Raw genomic sequence first — 18,492 nt, forward strand, 5'->3', positions numbered from 1 at the left:
CTGGTAATGTCAATCGATTTAGTAATTATTACATACAACGGCTAGTCACAACGGTCATAATGTAAATCGATTCCCAAGTCGATTTCCAGATTTACTTAATCGATGTCCAAATCGATTGTTTTAAAGTTGAAAAAAGAACTAGTCGATTTCCCAATCAACGCTCGGGCAAGTTAAAAATTTTTTTCTGAACTTTGATGTCTGGGGCCAAAGCAATGGATTCCCAAATCGATTTTGTAATCCATTTACCATGTTGGTAATCGATTCCCAAATTGATTTAACTGGAAAAAAAATTACTGCAAACACCAGAAGTTTCCGATGAAAGAATCAAAGATCATACCTCACTAGGATCAATGATCCCTAGTTTCATCCTTATATGCAGAAAACTTTCTCTTGGTAAAGCTTTTGTGAAGATGTCAGCTAGCTGTTCGGCAGTGTTAACATATTCGAGCTTAATGATTCCATTTTGAAAGTGATCTCTTATAAAATGATGTCTTACTTCAATGTGTTTGGTCCTGGAGTGCATTACTGGATTCTTGGTTATACTTATTGCACTTGTGTTATCACACATGATAGGTACTGTCAAAATCCAATAAGTGCTGTTTCATCCAAAGAATCTGAGCACAACAGCTCCCAGCTGCAATATATTCAGCTTCAGCAGTTGATAAAGCAATGCTAGTCTGTTTCTTACTAAACCATGACACAAGAGAGTTTCCAAGTAAATGACACGTTCCTGAGGAACTTTTCCTGTCAAGTTTACATCCGGCAAAGTCTGAATCTGAGTAACCAACTAAAGTACAAGTTGATCCTTTTGGATACCACAATCCAATACAGGTTGATCCTTTTGGATACCACAATCCAAGACTCTTAGTTCCTACTAGATATCTGAAAATTCTCTTAACTGCACTGAAGTGAGATTCCTTTGGATTCGATTGATACCTTGCATACATACAAACACTGAACATGATGTCTGGTCGGCTTCCTGTAAGGTAGAGCAAAGATCCTATCATACCACGAAATCTAGTAACATCTACAGGTTTACCTTTCTCATCTCGGTCTAAGAAATTTCCTTGACTCATGGGTGTATCAATGGATTTAAGATTTTCAAAGTTAAATTTCTTTATCAAATCAGAACAATATTTAGATTGACTAATGAAAATGCCTTGCTTGCTTTGGTTAATTTGAAATCCCAAGAAATATGACAGTTCACCCATCATTGACATTTCAAATTTACCTTTCATCAAATTTTCAAATTCTTTGCACAGTTTATTATTTGTAGATCCAAATATTATGTCATCAACATATACTTGGACAAGCAAGATATCATTTCCAGTAGTTTTTGTGAAAAGGGTCTTGTCAACATTTCCTCTTAAAAAGTTTTGTTGAATAAGGAAATTGCTGAGCTTCTCATACCAAGCTCTTGGAGCTTGTTTTAACCCATAGAGGGCCTTTGAGAGCTTATACACATGATTAGGAAAATCAGGATTTTCAAAACCAGGTGTTTGGCTAACAAAAACTTCCTCTTGAAGGTCACCATTGAGAAAGGCACTTTTCACATCCATTTGATAAAGATTAAAGTCCATTATACAAGCATAAGCCAATAAAATTCTTATGGCTTCTAATCTAGCTACAGGGGCATAGGTTTCATCAAAATCTATTCCCTCCTCTTGACTATAACCCTTGGCTACTAGTCTAGCTTTGTTCCTTGTTATCACACCATTCTCATCCAACTTGTTTCTGAACACCCATCTGGTTCCTATGACATGCTTACCCTCTGGCCTAGGTACTAAACTCCACACCTTGTTTCTCTCAAACTGGTTTAACTCCTCTTGCATAGCAAGTATCCACTCACTATCTAACAGGGCTTCCTTAATGTTCTTAGGTTCAATCTGAGATACAAAGGCTGTAAAGTTACAAAACTGACTAAGGCTTCTCCTAGTTGCAACACCTTTAGAGATATCGCCTATAATGTTGTCTAAAGGGTGGTTTCTGTTGAACTTCCATTCCTTAGGCAACTCACTGGTTTCTATAGGTTCTACAAGGTCTGATCTAGTTGGAGGGTCAGCTATAGGTTGTTCTAGTGGTTCAGATTCTACAACTTCGTCCAAAAAGTCATCAACCTTAGAAGGAGTTTTGTTCAAGTTTTCTGTAAATAATTCATCAAACTTTACATGAACTGACTCTTCTATGGTCTTTGTTCTTTTGTTGTAGATTCTATAGGCCTTACTAGTTTGGGAATATCCTAAAAAGATACCTTCATCTGCCTTAGGGTCAAACTTTCCTAGGTGTTCTTTGCCATTGTTCAACACAAAGCACTTACAACCAAAGATTCTAAAGTAGGAAAGGTTTGGTTTTCTACCCTTGTAAAGCTCATAGGGTGTTTTCCTAAGCAGGGGCCTAATGAGAACTCTATTTACAACATGAGTGGCTGTACTAATTGCATCTGCCCAAAAGTACTTAGGTAGGTTGGAGTCCTTAAGCATGGTCCTAGCTAACTCTTCTAGGGATCTATTTTTCCTCTCCACTACCCCATTCTGCTGTGGTGTCCTAGGGGCAGAATATATGTGGTTGATTCCATGTAGTTCACAATAATTTTGAAAAGCATCATTTTGGAATTCACCTCCATGATCACTTTTTATTGAAACAATTTTCTGGTCATTCTCATTTTGAACTAAAGCAGCAAATTTCTTAAAAATTGAGAATGTATCACTCTTATGAGCCAGAAAGTAAGTCCATGTGAACCTTGAGTAATCATCAACCAGCACATATCCATACAGGTTTCCACCTAAACTCTTAACTTGGGCAGGTCCAAAAAGGTCCATGTGAACTAGTTGCAAAACTCTATTTGTTCTAACCAAGTCTATAGAGGGAAATGGAGTCTTAACCAGTTTACTCTTCTCACATGAATCACACAGTCTATCTTTAGAAAACTTCCTATTTGGTAGACCTAAGACTAACTGTTTGCTGACAAGTTTATTCAAATGATTTATATGTATGTGAGCAATTCTTTTATGCCAAAGCCATGTTTCATCTGAATTGGATAACAAGCAGCATATAGCACTTGGTACAGAATTGAAATCCAACATGTAAATGTTGTTAATTCTGTCACCAACTAGCTTTATGTGTTTGTCATCTTTATGCTCAATAATGCAAGATTGTGATGAAAAACTTACTTGAAAACCTTTATCACATAGCTGGCTTATACTCAGCAAGTTGTGTTTTAGTCCTTCAACATATAACACATTTTTGATTACTGCAGTTGACTCGTTGCCTATGTCACCAATTCCAATAATCTTTCCTCTGTTGTTGTCACCATATTTGACAAAGCCTCCTTCCTTTAATGTCAAGGACAGGAATTTGGATTTGTCACCTGTCATGTGCTTTGAGCATCCGCTATCTAAATACCATGAATGCTTAGTGGATGTCAAGCACACCTGCAACACACAATCATAATTTTGTTTTAGGTCCCCAATTTAAATTGGGTCCTGGAAGGTTAGTGTCAAAAACAGATTTCTTTGCTATCCAAACTTGCTTCCATCCTTGATTGGCTAATTTTTTAAATTTGCAATTTGAAACATAATGTCCCTTTCTGCAATAGAAATGACATTTGCCATCAAAGGTTGAATGTTTGTTTGGTTTAGTAAAGATGTCATACATACTCTTTGAAATAGCAGATTTCTGACCATGTTTGACATTTCTGGTTTGCATATAACCAATACCATATCTTTTGTTATTTCTTTTAACATGCATATTTGGTGTATATCCTAAACTAGATTTTTCATGAACATGTCTTTGATTGCTAAGTATGACATTCAGTTTATCTTTACTATTAGCAAACTTCAATAAATCAGATTTTAATGATGCAACATTATTCTCAAGTTCAATGCATTTTGCAGATTTGTCATGTGAATCCTTTTTCAGTGGTACACATAAATTTTCAATTTCTTTATGGTCATTTTTCATTTGTTCAAGCATTTTCTTTGTGCTTAACAACTGTTTTATGGAATTCACATAATCATCATGGAGCTCATTGAAAGCTTCTTGTAGCTCATCATAGGTTTGATTAGATTGTGAACTAACCTAATTTTCTGATTCTGAGTCGGTATTTGCCATGAGACACAGATTCGCTTCTTCTTCATCCGAAGAGTCAGAGGATTCTTCGTTGTCATTCCATGCAATATACGCTTTTCTGGTTTTGGTGACTTGTTCTTTGCCTTTTGTTTTTGTAGCTCTATTTTTGTTCTGCAACTTGTAACATTCTGACTTTATGTGACCAGTCTTACCACACTCATAACATGTGATTGTCTTGTTGTCACTAGTCTTAGAGCTGGATGGTTTTCTGAATTTGTTGTCTTTCTTCTTCAGAAATTTCTTAAACTTTTTGACAAGCAAACCAATCTCAGGCTCTTCATCAGTCTCACTGCTTGATTCATCTGAGCCACTTTCTTGTTCAGTTTTTGATTGATGAGTTTGGGCTTTCAAATACAGTCCTTTCTTTTTCCTGCTATCATGCTCTGACTCATCTAGTCTATGCAACTCCATTTCGTGCTCCCTGAGCTTTCCGAACAATGTTGCGATGGTCATTTTTGCCAGATCTTTTCATTCAGCTATAACAGTTATCTTCGGTTTCCATTCTCTGGTTAAACATCTCATGATTTTTCCAATTTGCTGTTCATTTTCTATATGTTTTCCCAGGGCGTGAAGGTTGTTTACAATGTGTGTGAACCTGGTTTGCAGATCGCTGATGGATTCGTCTTTCTTCATGCTAAATAATTCGTATTCATGCCTGAGTGTATTCACACGAGCTCTTTTCACGTCAGTCGTACCTTCATGCGTTTCCTGAAGGATGTCCCACATCTCTTTTGTTGATTTACAGTTTGATACTCTAAAAGATTCTTCTGCACATAGAGCAGACGTTATAATGTTCTTTGCTTTAGCATTATAACCTACCTTCTTTTTATCATCCTCAGACCATTTGGCTCTGGGCTTGGGGATCATCAAGTCATCTGTTCCAGCGATTTTGGGAATGTATGGTCCATTTTCAACAGCGTCAAGAATGTCAATGCCACTGGCTTCAAGAAATATCAGCATCCTATGCTTCCAGTACATGTAAGTTGTACCGTTGAAGGCTGGGGGTCTTGCAAGTGAAGCGCCTTCTCCCAGAAAATCAGTTGAGGCCATATTCGTTTTATGAGTTTTACCTCTAAAAAAGTCAGGCTCTGAGGCCAATTGTTGATTATTATGACCTCGAAATAATAAGAATATATCAGTTTTTAACAAATTAAAGCGATATAGAAAATCGAATACGTCTAGCATACAATTAAGATCGAACATACAATCATACGATGCAAGATTTATTCAGACTCATACACACAGCGGAATTATAATGCGGCATACAAGATCATCATGAATGTCAAGTAATATTAATCATACAAACATAAGATGCAAATGCTAAAGAGTAAGGGTTAGAGAAGAATGCACCAAGGTTTATCCTGGTTCAGTTGTCAACAAGACAACCTACATCCAGTCCTGACAATCCAACTGGATTTCAGATTTTTCTCCAATAGAAAGAATTTGAGGCCTGTTTACAGATTTTCCAGTTTCCTCGAAACCTATCAATCTAACTCGAATTCTTTCCTATTCTTAACCCCTTGATCCTTGTAGTCACTCGGCAGACTCACACAAAATCAAGTTCAGCTCCTTCTTGATGAGGCCTCTCACCCAAGAAGATCGCCACCAGTTTCTAGCTGGATTTTTCGATATCGTTTCTTTACAGAGTTTTTGTTACAATCAAAATAAAAGAAGTAAAAAGAGTGTCTTCAATCTTGATCAATGTATCTCACACAAATCTAGTTGCTCAATGAGTGTTTAGGAGATCATTGTCTTTTCTCTCAAGAATACTTTTTCAGCTCTCTCAATGTTGTTCCTGAAATCTTGCTCAATTAAAATGTTAGATTTATCATATGATGTATGAACATTGTATGTTTGTTAATTATGTCAAAATTAGGATTCAAAGGACTAAAGTCCAACAAAATCGAAAATCAAACCTAGAAAAAAATAAATAAATAAAACTTCAACAAAACTAAAATTGTCATGAAAATCATAAAACTCCACAAAATAAGAAACCCAACAAAATCCATTATATAATAAATACTAATCATAAATAAGACATAATCTTGTGCATCCAAAAGGTCTATTTGTGTCATTGGATGAACATTTAGGTCATTTTCGTCCCCCCCTAGGCTTATTTTAGTCCAATTAGGGTTTATAGCCAATCTAGTGCAAAGAATAAGTTCATTTGTGTAATTGGATTAACATTTAGGTCATTTTCGTCCTTCTTAGGCCTTTTCTTGTACAGTTAGGGTTTTTACCAATCTTGTGCATCCAATAGGTGTAGTGTGTCATTGGATTAACATTTAGGTCATTTTCGTCCTTCTTAGGCCTTTTCTTGTACAGTTAGGGTTTTTACCAATCTTGTGCATCCAATAGGTGTAGTGTGTCATTGGATTAACATTTAGGTCATTTTCGTCCTTCTTAGGCCTTTTCTTGTACAGTTAGGGTTTTTACCAATCTTGTGCATCCAATAGGTGTAGTGTGTCATTGGATTAACATTTAGGTCATTTTCGTCCTTCTTAGGCCTTTTCTTGTACAGTTAGGGTTTTTACCAATCTTGTGCATCCAATAGGTGTAGTGTGTCATTGGATTAACATTTAGGTCATTTTCGTCCTTCTTAGGCCTTTTCTTGTACAGTTAGGGTTTTTACCAATCTTGTGCATCCAATAGGTGTAGTGTGTCATTGGATTAACATTTAGGTCATTTTCGTCCTTCTTAGGCCTTTTCTTGTACAGTTAGGGTTTTTACCAATCTTGTGCATCCAATAGGTGTAGTGTGTCATTGGATTAACATTTAGGTCATTTTCGTCCTCCGCAAGCTTATTCTAGTCCCATTACGATTTTTAACCAATCTAGTGCATCTAATAGGTGTGTTTGTGTCGTTGGATTAATATTTGGGTCATTTTCGTCTTCCTGTGTATTATACTTGTCCAATTAGGGTCTTTAACCAATCTTGTGCATCCAATAAGGTAATTTGTGTAATTGGATGAACATTTAGGTCATTTTCGTCCACCAAAGGCATATTCTTGTGCAATTAGGGTTTTTAACCAATCTTGTGCATCCAATAAGGTAATTTGTGTAATTGGATGAACATTTAGGTCATTTTCGTCCACCAAAGGCATATTCTTGTGCAATTAGGGTTTTTAACCAATCTTGTGCATCCAATAAGGTAATTTGTGTAATTGGATGAACATTTAGGTCATTTTCGTCCACCAAAGGCATATTCTTGTGCAATTAGGGTTTTTAACCAATCTTGTGCATCCAATAAGTTTATTTGGTATCATTGGATTAACATTTCGGTCATTTTCGTCCAATCTAGGCTAATTAGTGTCCAATTATGGTTTTTATCTAATCTTGTGCATCCAATAGGTGTATTTGTGTCATTGGATTAACATTTAGGTCATTTTTGTCCCCCCTAGGCTTATTTTAGTCCAATTAGGGTTTTTAGCCAATCTTGTGCATCGAATAAGTTCATTTGTGTAATTGGATTAACATTTAGGTCATTTTCGTCCTTCTTAAGCTTTTTCTTGTACAGTTAGGGTTTTAACCAATCTTGTGCATCCAATAGGTGTGTTTGTGTCATTCGATTAAAATTTAGGTCATTTTTGTGTCCATGGGCTTATTCTTGTCCAATTAGAGTTTTTAACCAATCTTGTGCATCAAATAGGTTTGTTTGTGTAAATGGATTAACATTTAGGTCATTTTCGTCCTCCCTATGCTTATTCTTGTCCAATTAGGGTTTATAACCAATCTTGTACATTGAATAGGTGTGTTTGTGTCATTGGATTAACATTTAGATCATTTTCGTCCTGTCTAGGCTTATTCATGTCCAATTAGGGTTTTTAAGCAATCTTGTGCATCCAATAGGTGTGTTTGTGTCATTGGATTAACATTAAGGTCATCTTCAACCTTCCTAGGATTATTCTTGTGCAATTAGGGTTTTAAACCAATCTTGTGCCTCCAATAAGTTCATTTGTGTCATTGGATTATGATTTAGGTCATTTTCGTCCTCACTAGTCTTATTCTTGTCCAATTAGGGTTTTTAACCAATATTGTGCATCCAATTAGTTCATTTGTGTCATTGGATGAACATTTAGGTTATTTTCGTCCTCCCTAAGCTTATTCTTGTCCAATTAGAGTTTTTAACCAATCTTGTGCTTCCAATAGGTGTGTTTGTATCATTGGATTCGCATTTAGGTCATATTCATCCTCCTTGGACTTATACTTGCCCAGTTAGGGTTTTTAAGCAATCTTGTGCATCCAATAGGTGTAGTGGGTCATTGGATTAACATTTAGGTCATTTTCGTCCTCCGTGTGTTTGTGTCATTGGATGAACATTTAGGGCATTTTCGTCCTCCCGAGTGGGTCATTGGATTAACATTCAGGTCATTTTCGTCCTCCGTGTGTTTGTGTCATTGGATGAACATTTAGGGCATTTTCGTCCTCCCGAGTGGGTCATTGGATTAACATTCAGGTCATTTTCGTCCTCCGTGTGTTTGTGTCATTGGATGAACATTTAGGGCATTTTCGTCCTCCCGAGTGGGTCATTGGATTAACATTCAGGTCATTTTCGTCCTCCGTGTGTTTGTGTCATTGGATGAACATTTAGGGCATTTTCGTCCTCCCGAGTGGGTCATTGGATTAACATTCAGGTCATTTTCGTCCTCCGTGTGTTTGTGTCATTGGATGAACATTTAGGGCATTTTCGTCCTCCCTAAGCTTATTCTTGTCCAATTAGGGTTTTTAACCAATCTTGTGCATCCAATTGGTGTATTTGTGTCATTGGATTAACATTCAGGTCATTTTCGTCCTCTCTAGGCTTATTTTTGTCCAATTATGGTTTTGAGCCAATCTTGTGCATCGAATAAGTTCATTTGTGTCATTGGATTAACATTTAGGTCATTTTCATCGTTACTAGGCCTTTTCTTGTCCAGTTAGGGTTTTAACCAATCTTGTGCATCCAATAGGTGTGTTTGTGTCTTTGGATAAACATTTAGGTCAATTTTGTCCTCCCTAGATTTATTCTTGTCCAATTAGGATTTTTAACCAATCTTGTGCATCCCATAGGTATGTTTGTGTCATTGGATTTACATTTAGGTCATTTTCTTTCTCCCTAGGCTTATTCTAGTCCAATTAGGGTTTATAACCAATCTTGTACATTGAATTGGTGTGTTTGTGTCATTGGATTAACATTTAGGTCATTTTCGTCCTCTCTAGGCTTATTCTAGTCCAATTAGGGTTTTTAACCAATCTTGTTTATCCAATAAGTTCATTTGTGCCATTGGATTTACATTTAGGTCTTCTTCGTCCACGCTAGGCTTATTCATGTCCAATTAGGGTTTTTAAGCAATCTTGTGCATCCAATAAGGTCATTTGTGTCTTTGGATTAACATTTAGGTCATTTTCCTCCTCCCTAGGCTTATTCTTGTCCAATTAGGGTTTTTAACCAATATTGTGCATCCAATAAGTGTGTTTGTGTCATTGGATTAACATTTAGGTCATTTTCGTCCTCTCTAGGCTTATTCTAGTCCAATTAGGGTTTTTAACCAATCTTGTGCTTCCAATAGGTGTGTTTATGTCATTGGATTAACATTTAGGTCATTTTTGTTCTTCTTAGGATTATTCTCTTCCAATTAGGGTGTTTAACCAATTTTGTGCATCCAATAGGTGTGTTTGTGTCATTGGATTAACATTTATGTCATTTTCTTCCTGCCTAGGCCTATTCTTGTCCCATTAGGGGTTTTAACTAATGTTGTGCATCCAATAGGTGTGTTTGTGTCATTGGATTAACGTTTAGGTCATCTTTGTCCTCCTTAGACTTATTGTAGTCCAATTAGGGTTTTTAACCAATATTGTGCATCCAATAAGTGTGTTTGTGTCATTGGATTAACATTTAGATCATTTTCGTCCTCCCTAGGGTTAGTCTTGTCCAGTTAGGGATTTTTACAAATCCTGTGCATCCAATAAGGTCATTTGTATCATTGGATTAACATTTTGGTCATTTTAATTCTCCATAGGCTTATTCTTGTCCAATAAGGGTTTTTAAGCAATCTTGTGCATCCAATAGATGTAGTGTGTCATTGCATTAACATTAAGGTGATTTTCGTCCTCCCCAAGCTTATTCTAGTCCAATTACCATTTTTAACCAATCTAGTGCGTTCAATAGGTGTCTTTGTGTCATTGTATTAACGTTTAGGTCATCATTGTCCTCCCTAGGCTTATTGTAGTCCAATTAAGGTTTTTAACCAATATTGTACATCCAATAAGTGTGTTTGTGTCATTGAATAAACATTTAGGTCATTTTCGTCCTCCCTAGGGTTATTGTACTCCATTAAGGGTTTTTAACTAATCTTATGTTTTCATTAAGTTCATTTGTGTCATTGGATTAACATTTAGATCATTTCCGTCCTCCCTAGGGTTATTCTTGTCCAATTAGGGTTTTTTACAAATCTTGAGCATCCAATAAGTTCATTTGTGTCATTGGATTAATATTTATGTCATTTTCATCCTCCATAGGCTTATTCTTGTCCAATTAGGGTTTTTAACCAATCTTGTGTATCCAATTAGTTCATTTGTGTCATTGGATTAATATTTATGTCATTTTCATCCTCCATAGGCTTATTCTTGTCCAATTAGGGTTTTTAACCAGTGTTGTGCATCCAATAGATGTAGTGTGTCATTGGATTAACATTTAGGTTATTTTCGTCCTCCCCAAGCTTATTCTAGTCCAATTACCATTTTTAACCAATCTAGTGCATCCAATAGGTGTGTTTGTGTCGTCGGATTAATATTTAGGTCATTTTTGTCCTCCCGTGTATTATACTGGCCCAATTAGGGTCTTTAACCAATCTTGTGCATCCTATAAGTTTATTTGGTATCATTGGATTAACATTTTGGTCATTTTCGTCCTTCCTAGGCTTATTCTTGTGCAATTGGGTTTTTATCTAATCTTGGGCATCCAATAAGTTCATTTGTGTCATTGGATTAACATTTAGGTCATTTTCGTCCTCCCTAGGCTTATTCTAGTCCAATTAGGGTTTTTAACCAATCTTGTGCATCCAATAGGTGTATTTGTGTCATTCGATTAACATTTAGGTCATTTTCGTCCTCCCTAGGCTTATTTTAGTCCAATTAGGGTTTTTAACTAATATTGTGCATCCAATAGGTGTGATTGTATCATTGGATTAACATTTAGGTCATTTTCATCCTCCCTAGACTTATTCTTGTCCAATTAGGGTTTTTAAGCAATCTTGTGCATCCAATAGGTGTAGTGTGTCATTGGATTAACATTTAGGTCATTTTCGTCCTCCGCAAGCTTATTCTAGTCCAATTACGATTTTTAACCAATCTAGTGCATCCAATATGTGTGTTTGTGTCATCGAATAAATATTTAGGTCATTTTCGTCCTCCCTAAGGTTATTGTAGTCCAATTTGGGTTTTTAACTAATTGTGTGCATCCATTAAGTTCATTTGTGTCATTGGATTAACATTTAGGTCATTTTCGTCCTCCCAAGGCTTATTTTAGTCCAATTAGGGTTTTTAGCCAATCTTGTGCATCGAATAAGTTCATTTGTGTCATTGGATTAAGATTTAGGTCATTTTCGTCCTTCTCAGGCCTTTTCTTGTACAGTTTGGGTTTTAACCAATCTTGTGCATCCAATAGGTGTGTTTGTGCCATTGGATTAACATTTAGGTCTTTTTTGTCTTCCATAGGCTTGTTCTTGTCCTATTATAGTTTTTAACCAATCTTGTGCATCCAATAGGTCTGTTTGGGTCATTGGATTAATATTTAGGTCATTTTCGTCCTCCCTATGCTTATTCTAGTCCAATTAGGGTTTATAACCAATCTTGTACATTGAATAGGTGTGATTTGTATTTAGGTTATTTTCGACCTCCCGTGTATTACACTGGTCCAATTAGGGTCTTAAACCAATCTTGTGCAACCTATAAGTTTATTTGGTATCATTGGATTAACATTTTGTCCAATTACGATTTTTATCTAATCTTGGGCATCCAATAAGTTCCTTTGTGTCATTGGATTAACATTTAGGTCATTTTCGTCCTCCCTAGGCTTATTCTAGTCCAATTAGGGTTTTTAACCAATCTTGTGTATCCAATTGGTGTAGTTGTTTCATTGGATTAACATTTAGGTCATTTTCGTCCTCCCTAGGCCTATTTTAGTCCAATTAGGGTTTTTAGCCAATCTTGTCCAGTTAGGGTTTTAACCAATCTTGTGCATCCAATAGGTGTGTTTGTGTCATTGGATTAACGTTTAGGTCATTTTTGTCCTACCTAGGCTTATTCTTGTCCAATTAGGATTTTCAACCAATATTGTGCATCCAATAAGTCTGTTTGTGTCATTGGATTAACATTTAGGTCATTTTCGTCCTCTCTAGGCTTATTCCAGTCCAATTAGGGTTTATAACCAATCTTGTACATTGAATAGGTGTGTTTGTGTCATTGGATTAACATTTAGGTCATTTTCGTCCTCCCTAAGCTTATTCATGTTCAATTAGGGTTTTTAACCAATTTGTGCATCCAATAGGTGTGTTTGTGTCATTGGATTAACATTTAGGTCATTTTCGTCCTCCCTAAGCTTATTCATGTTCAATTAGGGTTTTTAACCAATTTGTGCATCCAATAGGTGTGTTTGTGTCATTGGATTAACATTTAGGTCATTTTCGTCCTCCCTAAGCTTATTCATGTTCAATTAGGGTTTTTAACCAATTTGTGCATCCAATAGGTGTGTTTATGTCATTAAATTAACATTTAGGTCATTTTCGTCCTCCTTAGGCTTATTCTTTTCCCATTAAGGTTTTTAACCAATCTTGTGCATCCAATAAGTTCATTTGTGTCATTGGATTAACATTTAGGTCGTTTTCATCCTCCCTAGGCTTACTCTTGTCCAATTAGGAATTTTAACCAATCTTGTGCATCCAATAGGTGTGTTTGTGTCATTGGATTAACATTTGTGTCATTTTCATCCTCCCTAGGCCTATTCTTGTCCTATTAGGGTTTTTAACTAATCTTGTGCATCCAATGAGTTCATTTGTGTCATTGGATGAACATTTAGGTCATTTTCGTCCTCCCTAGGCTTATTCTAGTCTAATTAGGGTTTTTAACCTATCTTGTGCATCCAATAGGTGTATTTGTGTCATTGGATTAACATTTAGGTCATTTTCGTCCTCCCTAGGCTTATTCTAGTCTAATTAGGGTTTTTAACCTATCTTGTGCATCCAATAAGTTCATTTGTGTCATTGGATTAACATTTAGCTCATTTTCATCCTTCCTAGGCATTTTCTTGTCCAATTAGGGTTTTTAACCAATCTTGTGCATCCAATAGGTGTGTTTGTGTCATTGGATTAACATTTAGGTCATTTTCGTCCTCCCTAAACTTATTCTAGTCCAATTCGTGTTTTTTTACCAATCTTGGGCATCCAATAGGTGTGTTTGTATCATTGGATTAACATTTAGGTCGTTTTCATCCTCCCTAGGCTTATTCTTTTCCAATTACGGTTTTTAACCAATCTTGTGCTTCCCATAGGTGTAGTGTGTCATTGGATTAACATTTAGGTGATTTTCGTCCTGCCCAAGCTTATTCTAGTCCAATTACGATTTTTTACTAATCTAGTGCATCCAATAGGTGTGTTTGTGTCGTTGGATTAATATTTAGGTCATTTTCGTCCTCCCTAGTCTTATTCTTGTCCAATTGGGGTTTTTAACCAATCTTGTGCATCCAATAGGTGTGTTTGTGTCGTTGGATTAATATTTAGGTCATTTTCGTCCTCCCGTGTATTATACTGGTCCAATTGGGATCTTTAACCAATCTTGTGCATCCAATAAGTTTATTTGGTATCGTTGGATTAACATTTTGGACATTTTCGTTCTTCTTAGGCTTATTCTTGTCCAATTATTTTTATCTAATCTGGGGCATCCAATAAGTTCCTCTGTGTCATTGGCTTAACATTTAGGTCACTTTCGTCCTCCCTAGGCTTATTCTAGTCCAATTAGGGTTTTTAACCAATCTTGTGCATCCAATTGGTATATTTGTGTCATTTGATTAACATTTAGGTCATTTTCGTCCTTCCTTGGCCTTTTCTTGTCCAATTAGGATTTTTAACCAATATTGTTCATCTGATAGGTGTCTTTGTGTCATTGGATTAACATTTAGGTCATTTTCGTCCTCCCTAGGCTTATTCTAGTCCAATTAGGGTTTTTAACCAATCTTGTGCATCCAATAGGTGTGTTTGTGTCTTTGGATTAACATTTAGGTCATTTTCGTCCTCCCTAGGCTTATTCTAGTCCAATTAGGGTTTATAACCAATCTTGTACATTGAATAGCTATGCTTGTGTCATTTGATTAACATTTAAGTCATTTTCGTCCTCTCTAGGCGTATTTTATTCCAATTAGGGTTTTGAGCCAATCTTGTGCATCGAATAACTTCATTTGTGTCATTGGATTAACATTTAGGTCATTTTCGTCCTTCCTAGGTCTTTTCTTGTCCAGTTAGGGTTTTAACCAATCTTGTGCATCCAATAGGTGTGTTTGTGTCTTTGGATTAACATTTAGGTCATTTTTGTCCTCCCTAGGCTTAATCTTGTCCAATTAGGATTTTTAACCAATCTTGTTCATCTGATAGGTGTCTTTGTGTCAATGGATTAACATTTAGGTCATTTTCGTCCTCCCTAGGCTTATTCATGTCTAATTAGGGTTTTTAAGCAATCTTGTGCATCCAATAAGTGTGTTTGTGTCATTGAATGAACATTTAGGTCATTTTCAACCTCCCTAGGCTTATTCTTATGCAAATAGGATTTTAAACCAATCTTGTGCTTCCAATAAGTTCATTTGTGTCATTAGAATAACATTTAGATCATTTTCGTTCTCCCTAGGCTTATTCTTGTCCAATTAGGGTTTTTAACCAATCTTGTGCATCCAATAGGTGTGTTTGTATCATTGGATGAACATTTAGGTCATTTTCGTCCTCCCTTGGCTTATTCTTGTCCAATTAGGGTTTTTAACCAATCTTGTGCATCCAATAGGTGTGTTTATGTCATTGGATTAACATTTATGTCATTTTTGTTCTCCTTAGGCTTATTCTTTTCCTATTAAGGTTTTAAACCAATCTTGTGCATCCAATAAGTTCATTTGTGTCATTGGATTAACATTTGAGTCATTTTTGTCCTCCTTGGGATTATTCTCTTCCAATTAGGGTTTTTAACCAATCTTGTGCATCTAATAGGTGTGTTTGTGTCATTGGATTAACATTTATGTCATTTTCGTCCTCCCTAGGCCTATTCTTGTCCCATTAGGGGTATTAGCTAATCTTGTGCATCCAATAGGTGTGTTTCTGTCATTTGATTAACATTTAGGTCATTTTTGTCCTCCCTAGGTTTCCTGTAGTCCAATTAGGGTTTTTAACCAATATTGTGCATCCAATAAGTGTGTTTGTGTCATTGGATAAGCATTTAGGTCATTTTCGTCCTCCCTAGGTTTATTGTAGTCGAATTAGGGTTTTTAACCAATCTTGTGCATCCAATTAGTTCATTTGTGTTATTGGATTAACATTTAGGTCATATTCGTCCTCCCTAGACTTATTCTTGTCCATATAGGGTTTTTAAGCAATCTTGTGCATCCAAAAGGTGTAGTGTGTCATTGGATTAACATTTAGGTGATTTTCATCCTCCCCAAGCTTATTCTAGTCCAATTACGATTTTTAACCAATCTAGTGCATCCAATACGTGTGTTTGTGTCGTTGGATTAATATTTAGGTCATTTTCGTCCTCCCGTGTATTATGCTGGTCTAATTAGATTCTTTAACCAAACTTGTGCATCCAATAAGTTTATTTTTATCTAATCTTGGGCATGCAATAAGTTCCTTTGTGTCATTGGATTAACATTTAGGTCACTTTCGTCCTCCCTAGGCTTATTCTAGTCCAATTAGGGTTTTTAACCAATCTTGTGCATCCAATTGGTGTATTTATGTCATTGGATTAACATTTAGGTCATTTTCGTCCTCTGTAGGCTTATTTTAGTCCAATTAGGGTTTTGAGCCAAACTTGTGCGTCGAATAAGTTCATTTGTGTCATTGGATTAACATTTAGGTCATTTCGTCCTTCCTAGGCCTTTTCTTGTCCAGTTCGGGTTTTAACCGATCTTGTGCATCCAATAGGTGTGTTAGTGTCTTATGATTAACATTTAGGTGATTTTTGTCCTCCCTAGGCTTATTCTTGTCCAATTAGGATTTTTAAACAATCTTGTGCATCCGATAGGTGTGTTTGTGTCATTGGATTAACATTTAGGTCATTTTCTTCCTCCCTAGGCTTATTCTAGTCCAATTAGGGTTTATAACCAATCTTGTACATTGAATTGGTGTGTTTGTGTCATTGGATTAACATTTAGGTCATTTTCGTCCTCTCTAGGCTTATTCTAGTCCAATTAGGGTTTTTAACCAATTTACTGCATCCAATAAGTTCATTTGTGTCATGGGATTAACATTTAGGTCATTTTCAATCTCCCTAGGCTTATTCTTGTCCAATTAGGGTTTTTAACCAATATTGTGCATCCAATTAGTTCATTTGTGTCATTGGATTAACATTTAGGTTAATTTCGTCCTCCGTAAGCTTATTCTTGTCCAATTAGAGTTTTTAACCAATATTGTGCATCCAATTAGTTCATTTGTGTCATTGGATTAACGTTTAGGTTATTTTTGTCCTCCCTAAGCTTATTCTTGTCCAATTAGGGTTTTCAACCAATCTTGTGCATCCAATAGGTGTGTTTATGTCATTGGATTAACATTTAGCTCATTTTTGTTCCCCTTAGGCTTATTCTTTTCCTATTAAGGTTTTTAACCAATCTTGTGCATCCAATAAGTTCATTTGTGCCATTGGATTAACATTTGGGTCATTTTTGTCCTACTTAGGGTTATTCTTTTCCAATTAGGGTTTTTAACCAATCTTGTGCATCTAATAGGTGTGCTTGTGTCATTGGATTAACATTTATGTCATTTTCGTCCTCCCTAGGCCTATTCTTGTCCCATTAGGGGTATTAACTAATCTTGTGCATCCAATAGGTGTGTTTGTGTCATTGGATTAACATTTAGGTCATTTTTGTCCTCCTTAGGTTTATTGTAGTCCAATTAGGGTTTTTAACCAATCTTGTGCATCCAATAAGTGTGTTTGTGTCATTGGATAAACATTTAGGTCATTTTCGTCCTCCCTAGGGTTATTGAAGTCCAATTAGGGTTTTTAACTCATCTTGTGCTTCCAATAAGTTCATTTGTATCGTTGGATTAACATTTAGATCATTTTCGTCCTCCCTAGGGTTATTCTTGTCCAATTAGGGTTTTTTTACAAATCTTGTGCATCCAATAAGTTCCTTTGTGTCATTGGATTAACATTTAGGTCACTTTCGTCCTCCCTAGGCTTATTCTAGTCCAATTAGGGTTTTTAACCAATCTTGTGCATCCAATAAGTTCCTTTGTGTCATTGGATTAACATTTAGGTCATTTTCGTCCTCTCTAGGCTTATTTTAGTCCAATTAGGGTTTTGAGCCAATCTTGTGCATCGTTTAAGTTCATTTGTGTCATTGGATTAACATTTAGGTCATTTTCGTCCTTCCTAGGCCTTTTCTTGTCCAGTTAGGGTTTTAACCAATCTTGTTCATCCAATAGGTGTGTTTGTGTCTTTGGATTAACATTTAGGTCATTTTTGTCCTCCCTAGGCTTAATCTTGTCCAATTAGGATTTTTAACCAATCTTGTTCATCTGATTGGTGTGTTTGTGTCATTGGATTAACATTTAGGTCATTTTCGTCCTCCCTAGGCTTATTCTAGTCCAATTAGGATTTATAACCAATCTTGTACATTGAATAGCTATGCTTGTGTCATTGGATTAACATTTAGGTCATTTTCGTCTTCTTTAGGCTTATTCTAGTCCAATTAGGGGTTTTAACCAATCTTATGCAGCCAATAAGTTCATTTGTGTCATTGGATTTACATTTATGTCATTTTCGTCCTCCCTGGGCTTATTCATGTCCAATTAGGGTTTTTAAGCAATCTTGTGCATCCAATAGGTGTGTTTGTGTCTTTGGATTAACATTTAGGTCATTTTTGTCCTCCCTAGGTTTATTCTTGTCCAACTTGGGTTTTTAACCAATCTTGTGCATCCAATAGGTGTGTTTGTGTCTTTGGATTAACATTTAGGTCATTTTTGTCCTCCCTAGGCTTATTCTTGTCCAATTAGGGTTTTTAAGCAATCTTGTGCATCCAATAGGTGTGTTTGTGTCATTGGATTAACATTGGGGTCATTTATCAACCTTCCTAGGATTTTTCTTATGCAATTAGGATTTTAAACCAATCTTGTGCATCCAATAAGTTCATTTGTGT

At 36.0% G+C, this 18,492-nt stretch overlaps 1 protein-coding gene across 1 annotated transcript; it reads right to left on the reverse strand.

Annotated features, from left to right (window-relative positions):
* Positions 1-4,596: 4,596 nt before the first annotated feature.
* On the reverse strand, positions 4,597-5,106 carry LOC140920058 (uncharacterized). The gene has a single exon (XM_073367372.1). The coding sequence runs from the start codon at positions 5,104-5,106 to the stop codon at positions 4,597-4,599; it is 510 nt and encodes a 169-aa protein (XP_073223473.1).
* Between the last annotated feature and the right edge of the window lie 13,386 nt (positions 5,107-18,492).

Source organism: Cicer arietinum, chromosome 4 (genome assembly GCF_000331145.2).
Source record: "Cicer arietinum cultivar CDC Frontier isolate Library 1 chromosome 4, Cicar.CDCFrontier_v2.0, whole genome shotgun sequence".
In the NCBI taxonomy this organism is placed as follows: domain Eukaryota; kingdom Viridiplantae; phylum Streptophyta; class Magnoliopsida; order Fabales; family Fabaceae; genus Cicer; species Cicer arietinum.

Excerpts from the sequence above, each read along its gene's own strand:
- LOC140920058 (XM_073367372.1), bottom strand. The coding sequence starts at position 5,106 with ATGTACTGGAAGCATAGGATGCTGATATTTCTTGAAGCCAGTGGCATT.